At 41.2% G+C, this 13,922-nt stretch overlaps 1 protein-coding gene across 1 annotated transcript; it reads right to left on the bottom strand.

The window, feature by feature from the left end:
• Window positions 1-631: 631 nt before the first annotated feature.
• LOC120035701 (E3 ubiquitin/ISG15 ligase TRIM25-like) lies at window positions 632-13,629 on the bottom strand. The gene is made up of 5 exons (XM_038982263.1): window positions 13,087-13,629; window positions 9,738-9,833; window positions 2,889-3,122; window positions 2,472-2,515; window positions 632-662 (listed from the first exon to the last, which is right to left on the bottom strand). Exons 1-5 carry the CDS (start codon window positions 13,627-13,629, stop codon window positions 632-634), a joined length of 948 nt encoding a protein of 315 aa, XP_038838191.1.
• Between the last annotated feature and the right edge of the window lie 293 nt (window positions 13,630-13,922).

Here is a 13,922-nt window from a genome sequence, read left to right as displayed (position 1 = left end):
CTCATCTGGATTCTTGAACAGCCCTTCACTCCTCCCCTCTTCCTCCCCTCCTCCCTTTTCATTCTATTCTATCAGCCACACCACTAGCTCACCTCCACCCAATACATTTACAAGTTAAAGACACACCTTGGAATAAATAACAAAGGAAAACTATTACTAGATGAAGTTTAGTGTTTTTTATTATTTCCCATCACCATAAATCATATTTAATCACTGAACAGTAGCAGACCTAACTTCATCTGTTCCTGACTCTGGATAGTGGATTAAAAAGACCATCAATCTCCAATGATATTAAAGTACTATTCTGAACATTACTGATATACTGAGTGGCAAGTCAAGATATCTGCTGGTTTTATTGTTTGGTCAATAGCACCACCTGCTGGACAGGTTTAATGTTGCTGGACTGAGCAGTATGGGAGGATGAAAGATGACACATTTAGGGACGGTTTCCTGGACATCTACATTGAACATACTTTTTAGTCCAGGACTAGGATTAATCTGTGTCTGGGAAACCAGTCCATATAGTTTAGTAGAAAGTAAGTGATACCAGCTTGTAGTGGGCTGACTAGTCCTGAATTGTCCTTTAGTTCCTGGACCATTTTCCATGCAGCTCCAGGTGACAGAGAACACATCAATTAGGACCAACAAGCTGATCAATGATACTGAGGAGAATTACATAGAGACAGAGAACCAACTGAGAAAACATATCAATGGTTCTGAATGACAACCAATATACATCAACACCAGACATCATGATTCATGGAAATGTACAAGATTAAAACATTGTATTTGATCAAATATGAAAACATTGTATTTAAATCTCTGAAGATCAAATCAGTTAAATCATTGTAGATAAAACAGAGCAGAATGAATCATCACATCTGGGGACCATCACCACCAGCATGACTAGTATCTATGTGGACCCTACTACAGTTTAACCAGCTCAGCTATAGACTACACCAGCATGACTAGTATCTATGTGGACCCTACTACAGTTTAACCAGCTCAGCTATAGACTACACCAGCATGACTAGTATCTATGTGGACCCTACTACAGTTTAACCAGCTCAGCTATAGACTACACCAGCATGACTAGTATCTATGTGGACCCTACTACAGTTTAACCAGCTCAGCTATAGACTACACCAGCATGACTAGTATCTATGTGGACCCTACTACAGTTTAACCAGCTCAGCTATAGACTACACCAGCATGACTAGTATCTATGTGGACCCTACTACAGTTTAACCAGCTCAGCTATAGACTACACCAGCATGACTAGTATCTATGTGGACCCTACTACAGTTTAACCAGCTCAGCTATAGACTACACCAGCATGACTAGTATCTATGTGGACCCTACTACAGTTTAACCAGCTCAGCTATAGACTACACCAGCATGACTAGTATCTATGTGGACCCTACTACAGTTTAACCAGCTCAGCTATAGACTACACCAGCATGACTAGTATCTATGTGGACCCTACTACAGTTTAACCAGCTCAGCAGTGCCTATTAGTCGGAACCAAAACCCAGGATAGAGGGGCTGAGTGAATGTGGTCTGGACTCTGTGGAGGAGGGTCATTGTGTCAGAGACACTGTAGAAGGACAGAGTACCTGCCTTGTGATCCAGGTACACTCCTACTCTGGAGGACTGAGGGCCTGATACTTTAGTCCCAACATTATTGTGTCTGAAACAATGACCACCACTATAGTACAGTAAACTCCAGGACTTGTTATTGAATCCAAATCCACTATCTGTCCCTGTTCTGCTGATGTCTTTATATGAGACTGCTGTTTCAACCCAATCCCCAGTCCTCTCCACCTCCCAGTAACAGCGTCCAGACAGACCCTCTCTACACAGAAGTTGTCTGTAGTATGTGAATCTGTCTGGATGGTCAGGATATGGTTGCACTTGGTCTGTACGTGTCACCTTTCTGTTCCCTTTAGACAGAGAGAGGAGTGTGTTTGCTGTGTTTGGGTCCAGTGTGAGCTGACAGGAATCTGGGAGAAGAGCAGAGCAGAGACCAATGAGGGGAGTCAGAACAATAAGTTAAGTCAGATACTGTATCTACCCTGTCTTTGATTAGAGCACAGCAGAGATAAAATCAGAGAAATATGAGGAGTCAGATAGATACCCAGTCTTTGATTAGATCTACTATTGCTATATATTACTAGAGGGATTGTTAGGAGTGTCAGTAAAAAGGGACTGTTAGTTACTTCACAATAAAGAGACTCACATTGTAACAACTGTTCTCTGGTCTTGGGCTCTGGAGGCAGTACAACATCCACTATATTCACTACAGACACACAAACACATTGACAGAGAGGGGGAATGTTATCATCAGACCATATTCCACATGTATATGACTAGTAGGGAACTTTCAATGGTCTAAAGTTGATGTTCTTATTGTTTTCAACACACCTGTAGTGGAGATCTTGGTCCATTCTCCTTTAAGGAAGTCTTCTAGTTTCTCTCTCAGTTCAGACACAGTCTTACTCACATCTCCAAAGTACTGAAGAGGACGGACAACAATGCTGGGTAAGTCTGAAGATACACTGATACTGGAGAGAGACTGATAACTCTGGAGAGAGAGAGAGAGGGACAGAGAGGGACAGAGAGAGAGAGAGAGGGAGAGAGAGGGACGGACATAGAGAGAGAGAGAGGGACGAACATAGAGAGAGAGAGGGACGGACAGAGAGAGAGGGACGGACAGAGAGAGGGGGACGGACAGAGAGAGAAGGAAGTACAGAGAGAGAGGGACAGACAGAGAGAGAGGGACAGACAGAGAGAGAGACAGGGACAGAGAGAGAGACAGGACAACATAATGATGTAGATGAATAGTTTCACGTAATTTCATATCACATGTAACAAGACAGTTTAGTTACCTGGAGGAAATGGATGTGATCCTCTGTGTGTGAGAGCTGCTCCAGCTCAGTGCTTCTCTTCCTCAGCTCAGCTATCTCCTGCTTCAGTTGCTCCAGGAGTTCTTCAGCTTGACTCACTTGAGACTTCTCTTGGGCTCTGATCAGCTCCTTCACCTCAGAGCTCCTTTTCTCAATGGAGCGGATCAGCTCAGTAAAGATCTGATCACTGTCCTCCACTGCTGACTGTGCAGAGCGCTGTTGAGAGAGAGAGAGAGAGAGACAGAGAGAGACAGAGACAGAGAGAGAGAGAGACAGAGACAGAGAGAGAGAGAGAGAGAGAGACAGAGAGAGAGACAGGATGACAATAAAGGACAATCAAAATCCATTGGACTCCCCAATTACTGACCAGGAGCTCTATAAGAAACTTTAGGCTCTCAAATTTAAATAAGCATGCGGACTTGATGGCATCCTAAATGAGATGCTCAAACTTACTAGTGCAAAATTTCAATTGGCTATATTAAAACTGTTTAATTTGATCCTGAGTGTAGGTTATTTCCCTGACATCTGGAATCAAGGACTCATAACCACAATCTTTAAGAACGAAGACAAATTTGACCCTAACAATTACAGAGGCATTTGCGTGAACAGTAACCTGGGGAAGGTTTTCTGTACTATCATAAATGTAAGAGTTCTAAACTTCCTTAATAAGCACAATGTCTTGAGTAAATGCCAAATTGGATTTATACCAAAACATCACACAACTGATCATATTTACACCCTACACACCCTGACAGATAAACATGTCCACCAAAATAATACCAAAATATACACTTGCTTTATCGACTTCCAAAAAGCATTTGATTCTATTTGGCATACAGGACTGTTCTACAAAGTTATTGAAACTGATGTAGGGGATAAAACATATGACTTAATTAAATCAATACGTGGCACTATGTGCAGCATTAAAATTGGCAAGAAAATAACAGAATTCTTTAACCAGGGGCGGGGTCTTCGCCAGGGTTGCAATCTGAGCCCTGCACTCTTCAATATTTACATCAACGAATTGGCCACTATTCTAGAAAAATACTCAGCCCCTGGTGTTACTCTACACAATTCAGAAGTTAAATGCCTACTCTTCGCAGATGACCTATGCCCGCTGTCACCCACAGCACATGGCCTACAGCAGAGCCTGGACCTGCTAGAGCAGTACTGCCAGACCTGGGCCCTGGCAGTAAACCCCAAAAAGACTAAATAATGATTTTCCAGAGAAGATCCAGATCTCAGGGAATTAGACCAAAGTTCTCAATTGGTACAAAATATATAGAGTCCTGTACACACTACTTAGGTTTAAACATAAGCTCAACTGGACACCTTAATGAGGCAGTGAATGAACTGAGAATGAAAGAGAGAAAGCACGCAGGGCATTCTACGCCATTAAAAAGCTAATTCAAATTGAAATACCTATAAAAATTTGGCTAAAACTAATTGAATGTGTCATTGAACCAATTGTACTTTATGGCAGCGAGGTCTGGGGTTAACCTTTCTGAACTACCCAGTAGTGAATAGTGTTTTGTTCTCCCAAAAGCAACACAGGACTAATACCAGATATATAGCTAACTGTAAAGTAATGAGTGATGATTTTAGAAAATCATGGGACATATAGTCTTTGGTTGCATGCTATTTTATGTCAATCATATTGCTGCTTGTAGTCTATAACTGATGCTTTGTGGTCTTATGCTGCCATCTATTAGAAATATTGACCAATTAAACGTTATTAATTCACGTAAAGACATTGGTGAGGCAGATGAGAAATATAGTGTATTTAATTCCAGAGATCAGTCTCAAACCTGCCCCACCTGTCCCACGCCAATTGCTGGACTTTCACATAGAGGTTACTATGTCACCTAGTTCAAACCACATTTAAAAAATAAAACAAATGAGTCTTGTTTATCAAGTGTTCTGCCTTGCAATAATAAATATAATAAAATAACTAATAAAAAGCAAATGCTTACATAGGTTTTATTTAAAAAATAACAAATGTTATTTAGTACTAAAATGGTATTTACTAACATAATATTATTACTAAAATAGTTCTAGGCTACCCTACCCTAGAATTAGGGTTCAGGATAAAATAGGTTATACGTAGGGTTAGAGTTTCTGTACAGCACTTTGTGACATCTGCTGATGTAAAAAGGGCTTCATAAATACATTTGATTGATTGTTAGGTTCAGGGTATTTAAAGAGAACAACTGTATGGGTTTATAGCTCTCTTGCTCCTCCCTGTGGTCTTCTGTGGGTACTACATACCTCATTCACGACACTTGATAGACTCCTAATCTGAGGTAGCAACTGCGTCAGAGCTACAAATCAATGAGCTCCACCTTTCCATTTGGTTTACAACTCAGTGAACCTGCGCAGCGTTCTCTCTATTTGATGCCTACGAACCAACAGATTTCAACAACTATCAAATTACCTAGCAGCCACACAGAAACAACATATATAAAAAAAATGTTTTTTCTTCATTAAAATTTGTTTATTTTTCTGTCTGTTTAAATCGGCCACATCTTGAAAAAGAGGACAGGGACATACGTTTTGTTTAGGTTTTAAACCTTTTTCTGAAAAAAAATATGGTTAAACATGTTTAACGTTTGATGGCTTTGCACCAACCATCTCTTCTACTCACTAACACTGTAGGTCACTACAACGTGTAACCAGGTGAACAGTGAGCTTCCTCACCAAGTAGCTGTAACCTAGTTAATAATAAGTTACCTGAGGTAAACCTACAAGGTTAACGCAGGCTGGTCTCATTGATAACAATAGTGAAGCTGACATTGTGACGCAGAACAATGGACTGGGAATAGAACTTTCAGAAGGTGAGTTGGTGCCACAGTGTTCAATACAACTAATAGGAGCTGGCAGGGTGAAACATGACCTATAATAAGACCTGTTTTATCAATACAACTAATAGGAGCTGGCAGGGTGAAACATGACCTAAAATAAGACCTGTTTTATCAATACAACTAATAGGACCTGGCAGGGTGAAACATGACCTATAATAAGACCTGTTTTATCAATACAACTAATAGGACCTGGCAGGGTGAAACATGACCTATAATAAGACCTGTTTTATCAATACAACTAATAGGAGCTGGCAGGGTGAAACATGACCTATAATAAGACCTGTTTTATCAATACAACTAATAGGAGCTGGCAGGGTGAAACATGACCTAAAATAAGACCTGTTTTATCAATACAACTAATAGGAGCTGGCAGGGTGAAACATGACCTAAAATAAGACCTGTTTTATCAATACAACTAATAGGACCTGGCAGGGTGAAACATGACCTATAATAAGACCTGTTTTATCAATACAACTAATAGGAGCTGGCAGGGTGAAACATGACCTATAATAAGGCCTGTTTTATCAATACAACTAATAGGAGCTGGCAGGGTGAAACATGACCTATAATAAGACCTGTTTTATCAATACAACTAATAGGACCTGGCAGGGTGAAACATCACCTAAAATAAGACCTGTTTTATCAATACAACTAATAGGACCTGGCAGGGTGAAACATGACCTAAAATAAGACCTGTTTTATCAATACAACTAATAGGAGCTGGCAGGGTGAAACATGACCTATAATAAGACCTGTTTTATCAATACAACTAATAGGAGCTGGCAGGGTGAAACATCACCTAAAATAAGACCTGTTTTATCAATACAACTAATAGGAGCTGGCAGGGTGAAATATCACTTAAAATAAGACCTGTTTTATCAATACAACTAATAGGACCTGGCAGGGTGAAACATGACCTAAAATAAGACCTGTTTTATCAATACAACTAATAGGAGCTGGCAGGGTGAAACATGACCTATAATAAGACCTGTTTTATCAATACAACTAATAGGAGCTGGCAGGGTGAAACATCACCTAAAATAAGACCTGTTTTATCAATACAACTAATAGGAGCTGGCAGGGTGAAACATGGCGAAAATAAGACCTGTTTGCTCAATACAACTAATAGGAGCTGGCAGGGTGAAACATGACTTATAATAAGACCTGTTTTATCAATACAACTAATAGGAGCTGGCAGGGTGAAACAAGACCTAAAATAAGACCTGTTTGTTCAATACAACTAATAGGAGCTGGCAGGGTGAAACATGACCTATAATAAGACCTGTTTTATCAATACAACTAATAGGAGCTGGCAGGGTGAAACATGACCTATAATAAGACCTGTTTTATCAATACAACTAATAGGACCTGGCAGGGTGAAACATGACCTAAAATAAGGCCTGTTTTATCAATATAACTAATAGGAGCTGGCAGGGTGAAACATCACCTAAAATAAGACCTGTTTTATCAATACAACTAATAGGAGCTGGCAGGGTGAAACATCACCTAAAATAAGACCTGTTTTATCAATACAACTAATAGGAGCTGGCAGGGTGAAACATGGCCTAAAATAAGACCTGTTTTATCAATACAACTAATAGGAGCTGGCAGGGTGAAACATGGCCTAAAATAAGACCTGTTTGTTCAATACAACTAATAGGAGCTGGCAGGGTGAAACATGACCTATAATAAGACCTGTTTTATCAATACAACTAATAGGAGCTGGCAGGGTGAAACATGACCTAAAATAAGACCTGTTTTTTCAATACAACTAATAGGAGCTGTCAGTGTGAAACATGACCTAAAATAAGAACTGTTTTTTTCAATACAACTAATAGGAGCTGTCAGGGTGAAACATGACCTAAAATAAGACCTGTTTTTTCAATACAACTAATAGGACCTGTTTTTTAATACAACTAATAGGAGCTGGCAGGGTGAAACATCACCTAAAATAGGCAAAGCTTTTTCGAGTTTACTTCAAAACTACGGCAAACAGCTGGGACATATCGTAATATTATATAACTGGGCTCTTTTAGCAAACTGGTCTACAATTTAATTTCCTTCCACACCTGAATGTGCTGGGACCCAGCAGAATCTCACTACTACACCCATTCTCTCATTTCTCCATAATAACATTGATACCTACAACTGGCCAACCAAAACCACTGCCTTGTCTACTAGTATATTCCCAACAGTCATCTAGAACAGTAGCAGTGGGATGCTCAACCTCACAGCCTTTCAACCCAATAAGCTAATGACAATTTATTACGTTGTATATCCAAAGGCATCTCACCTGCCTCCACTAGTAAAACACATACAGATGTTGATTTAAATGCACCAACACATATCCGTAAAGCTATATACTGGATTCTGTCCAGCTTCTGAAGACAAGTCTTTGCTGCTGTTCCATAAACTATACACCTGTAATCAATTGTTGTCCTGATCAGAGCTCTATAAATATCCATCAACGATTGTCTGTCAGCACCCCATTCATAACCAGAGACCCACACAACCAACTACCACGAAAGTGATGGAATGAGAGAGAGAGAGACATCGTTACAACACTGTACATAGACATAATATAACGTTTCTTCTTCTTTGGAGTTTAACGGTGGTTGGCATCCAATATGTTGCATTATCGCCCCCAACTGGACTATAATATAAATCTATTTGACTTTGTGATACAAAATGGGAAAAGGGGAAATTATGATAATACTAAGTAACACCATTCCAACTAACCCTACACTCATTAAAAACCCACTGCCCCATTCCACTACTTTGACCCTATCTGCTCCTGCACCATGCCAACTAACCCTACACTCATTAAAAACCCACTACCCCATTTCACTACTTTGACCCTATCTGCTCCTGCACCATGCCAACTAACCCTACACTCATTAAAAACCCACTACCCCATTCCACTACTTTGACCCTATCTGCTCCTGCACCATGCCAACTAACCCTACACTCATTAAAAACCCACTACCCCATTCCACTACTTTGACCCTATCTGCTCCTGCACCATGCCAACTAACCCTACACTCATTAAAAACCCACTACCCCATTCCACTACTTTGACCCTATCTGCTCCTGCACCATGCCAACGACCTGGGAGGACGGGACACCACCACTCAACACACCCTGTAACTCTTCTGATGTCAAATATCGTATGACCAAATACTTCTCTGCAGCTGCCACCACAACATCTATTGTCTGTGATTTAGGTTCCATTTCTGTGGTACAGTTGATAACCATTGCTATGAACGCTAAGAAGCCAACCTTACTGAAGCATATATCACTCGTTGGCCTTTCCCTCTGTGCTGCACAGATCTACTACTCAAAGGGATCCTCTCAGGATCCCTCACCCTTGACCCCTCCTCCTCTACTTTCTTCACTGCCTCAGCATACGACACCTTCTGCACTACTCTGACTCTAGCCACCTCAACCTGCCTCTCTCTCACCGGAGACTTCTGATCCCCAGCAACATGGGTACCCCTACAGTTGACACAACTTTATCCACTGAAACTACATAATCCTCTATCCCATGACCTCCTGCACACTTCCCACATCTTGGAGTCTCCCTCCTACAAACTGCTGCAACATGACTGTAATATGAGTCGGTTTGAATTGAATTGAATAGAGAAAGATTTCCATGTTAATGTATAGGGGACATGAGTCAGTCATGGTTACTCATGGTTATGTGATGAGGTAGCCCCGCCTGCTACTTCTAAATCAGTGTCGGTCCAATAGGGAATGTCCTCTTGGTGTAACGGTCAAGATGTTGGTTTCTCCCACGGTAGACCTGGGTTCATATCCCATCAGTTACATTAAACAGTCTATTCTCTGAAAGGGGTCCAGACAGCCTGTTCACAACAGTGGGGTCAGTGGGATTGGATAGGGGCCCCTCTCCCTCTCTCTGATTGGAGGAGAGAAGGGAAATGGTGTGTCTCCTCTGGTCAACAATACTCACCTTGAAAGACTCCACAGCCTGTTGGAGCTCCTTCAGCTCCTTCTCTCTCTCCTGGAATCTCTGCTGGACCTTCTGCTGACTCATCCCCAGCTGCCTCTGTGGAGAATCACTCTTCAATGAGCTATCAAGCTTTATTAGTCCAGTAGATCAATAGTATAGTAATGTGACATAGGACCCATAGAAGATAGGGATTCAAATGTTGAGATAGTGACTGTGTGAAATTATATTAGAATGTTGGTATGTGATTCTACTATATTTTAGTCAATGCCACTCCGACATCGATCTAAAATTGAAATATTTCTTAATTCGAATCTTTCACCTTTAGATTTGTGTTTATTCTATGAATTGTTAGATATTATTATTATTATTATAAATACTGTTGGAGCTAGGAACACAAGCATTTAGTTAGATATTACTGCACTGCTGGAGCCAGCAACACAAGCATTTAGTTAGATATTACTGCACTGCTGGAGCTAGGAACACAAGCATTTAGTTAGATATTACTGCACTGTTGGAGCCAGGAACACAAGCAATGTTAGATATTACTGTTGGAGCCAGGAACACAAGCATTTAGTTAGATATTACTGCACTGTTGGAGCTAGGAACACAAGCATTTAGTTAGATATTACTGCACTGTTGGAGCCAGGAACACAAGCATTTAGTTAGATATTACTGCACTGCTGGAGCCAGGAACACAAGCATTGTTAGATATTACTGCACTGCTGGAGCCAGGAACACAAGCAATGTTAGATATTACTGCACTGTTGGAGCCAGGAACACAAGCATTTAGTTAGATATTACTGCACTGCTGGAGCTAGGAACACAAGCAATGTTAGATATTACTGTCCTGTTGGAGCCAGGAACACAAGCATTTAGTTAGATATTACTGCACTGTTGGAGCCAGGAACACAAGCATTTAGTTAGATATTACTGCACTGCTGGAGCCAGGAACACAAGCAATGTTAGATATTACTGCACTGTTGGAGCCAGGAACACAAGCATTTAGTTAGATATTACTGCACTGTTGGTGCCAGGAACACAAGCATTGTTAGATATTACTGCACTGTTGGAGCCAGGAACACAAGCAATGTTAGATATTACTGCACTGTTGGAGCCAGGAACACAAGCATTGTTAGATATTACTGCACTGTTGGAGCCAGGAACACAAGCAATGTTAGATATTACTGCACTGCTGGAGCCAGGAACACAAGCAATGTTAGATATTACTGCACTGTTGGAGCCAGGAACACAAGCATTGTTCGATATTACTGCACTGTTGGAGCCAGGAACACAAGCAATGTTAGATATTACTGCACTGTTGGAGCCAGGAACACAAGCAATGTTAGATATTACTGCACTGTTGGAGCCAGGAACACAAGCATTTAGTTAGATATTACTGCACTGTTGGAGCCAGGAACACAAGCATTGTTAGATATTACTACACTGTTGGAGCCAGGAACACAAGCATTGTTAGATATTACTACACTGTTGGAGCCAGGAACACAAGCAATGTTAGATATTACTGCACTGTTGGAGCCAGGAACACAAGCATTTAGTTAGATATTACTGCACTGTTGGAGCCAGGAACACAAGCATTGTTAGATATTACTGCACTGTTGGAGCCAGGAACACAAGCAATGTTAGATATTACTGCACTGTTGGAGCCAGGAACACAAGCATTTAGTTAGATATTACTGCACTGTTGGAGCCAGGAACACAAGCATTTAGTTAGATATTACTGCACTGTTGGAGCCAGGAACACAAGCATTGTTAGATATTACTGCACTGTTGGAGCCAGGAACACAAGCATTGTTAGATATTACTGCACTGTTGGAGCCAGGAACACAAGCATTTAGTTAGATTATACTGCACTGTTGGAGTCAGGAACACAAGCAATGTTAGATATTACTGCACTGTTGGAGCCAGGAACACAAGCATTTAGTTAGATATTACTGCACTGTTGGAGCCAGGAACACAAGCATTTAGTTAGATATTACTGCACTGCTGGAGCCAGGAACACAAGCAATGTTAGATATTACTGCACTGTTGGAGCCAGGAACACAAGCATTTAGTTAGATATTACTGCACTGTTGGAGCTAGGAACACAAGCAATGTTAGATATTACTGCACTGTTGGAGCCAGGAACACAAGCATTTAGTTAGATATTACTGCACTGCTGGAGCTAGGAACACAAGCATTTAGTTAGATATTACTGCACTGCTGGAGCCAGGAACACAAGCAATGTTAGATATTACTGCACTGTTGGAGCCAGGAACACAATCATTTAGTTAGATATTACTGCACTGTTGGAGCTAGGAACACAAGCATTTAGTTAGATATTACTGCACTGTTGGAGCCAGGAACACAAGCAATGTTAGATATTACTGCACTGTTGGAGCCAGGAACACAAGCAATGTTAGATATTACTGCACTGTTGGACCAGGAACACAATCATTTAGTTAGATATTACTGCACTGTTGGAGCCAGGAACACAATCATTTAGTTAGATATTACTGCACTGTTGGAGCCAGGAACACAAGCATTTAGTTAGATATTACTGCACTGTTGGAGCCAGGAACACAATCATTTAGTTAGATATTACTGCACTGTTGGAGCCAGGAACACAAGCATTTAGTTAGATATTACTGCACTGCTGGAGCTAGGAACACAAGCATTTAGTTAGATATTACTGCACTGTTGGAGCCAGGAACACAAGCATTGTTAGATATTACTGCACTGTTGGAGCCAGGAACACAAGCATTTCGCTACACCCTCAATAACATCTGCTAAATATTTGTGACCAATAACATGAAATTTGATGTGAATTATTATAGTTTTAACAGAACACAAGTCAGGGAGCTGATTGGGTGTTTGATAACATATGATAATGTGTTGGACTTTAGAAAATGTGATACATTTGGAGAATCTGGGTTATCATATCTCCCGAGTGGCACAGTGATCTAAGGCACTGCATCTCAGTGCTAGAAGCATCACTTCAGACCCTGGTTTGATTCCAGGCTGTATCAAAACCGGCCGTGATAGGGCATTCCAAAGGGAGGCGCACAATTGGCCCAGCATTGTCTGAGTTAGGGTTAGGCCGGTAGTAGGCCGTCATCGGTTTGGCAGGTAGCCTAGTGGTTAGAGCGTTGGGACAGTAACTGAAAGGTTGCTGGATCGAATCCCTGAGCTGACAAAGTAAATATCTGTTGTTCCTCCCCTGAACAAGACAGTTAACCTGCTGTTCCCTGGTAGGCTGTCATTGTAAATAAGAATGTGTTCTTAAACAACTTGCCTAGTTAAATAAAGGTATGTTTATCAGACAGTAACCAACAAGTTGTTCTGGTCTTACCTGTTTCTCAGTCCTCTCTGCTGCAGCTGACACTGTATCATGGCCTTTATGTTCATCCATTGTACACAGCATACAGATACACTGCTGATCGGTACGACAGTAAACCTCCAGCAGTTTGTCATGATGAGAGCAGATCTTCTCCTGTAGTTGTGCGGTGGCTTTGACCAGCTTGTGCTTCTTGAAAGCAGGAGATTCATAGTGAGGTTGGAGGTGAGTCTCACAGTAAGAGGCCAGACACGCCAGACAGGACATGAGGGCTTTCTGCTTTCTGGTCCCAGTGCAGACATCACACGCCACATCTCCAGGTCCAGCATAGCGGTGTTTCTCCACCACCTCAGCCAGCACAGTGCTCCTGTTCAGAACAGGCCTTGGGTTAAAGGTCTGTCTGCACTGTGGACAGCTGTAGAAACCTTTCAGATCATCCTGATCCCAGCATTCTTTAATACATCCCATACAGTAACTGTGTCCACAGGCAGTAGTCACCGGATCCTTCAGTAGACCCAGACAGATGGAGCAACAGAACAGTTCCTGATTCTCTGCCATTTTGGTGCTCTCTCCCGTAGGTTAAGCAATGGCAGTGTGAAAGATGACTTTCTGTTTCATGGAAATCTACACCAGAGGACAGGGAGTGGCTTCCTACTGGACTGGGGGTGTGGTTTCTTTGATAAGGAAGTATGACAGTGTGTTGGGTAGTAGACAGAGCTGGTCAGTACTTATGTTAAATGTATTTGAAATAATATTTTAATTACTTCTGGGTATTTTGTCGTTTGAATTACACTGGGCTGAACTGCACTCCAATGTATTTTGTATAAAAAAAAAAAATCCTAAATACTTTT

Source organism: Salvelinus namaycush, unplaced genomic scaffold, assembly GCF_016432855.1.
Source record: "Salvelinus namaycush isolate Seneca unplaced genomic scaffold, SaNama_1.0 Scaffold11, whole genome shotgun sequence".
In the NCBI taxonomy this organism is placed as follows: Eukaryota; Metazoa; Chordata; class Actinopteri; order Salmoniformes; family Salmonidae; genus Salvelinus; species Salvelinus namaycush.
Note: the sequence above shows the minus strand (reverse complement) of the source record. Positions and strands in the feature narration are given on the sequence as shown.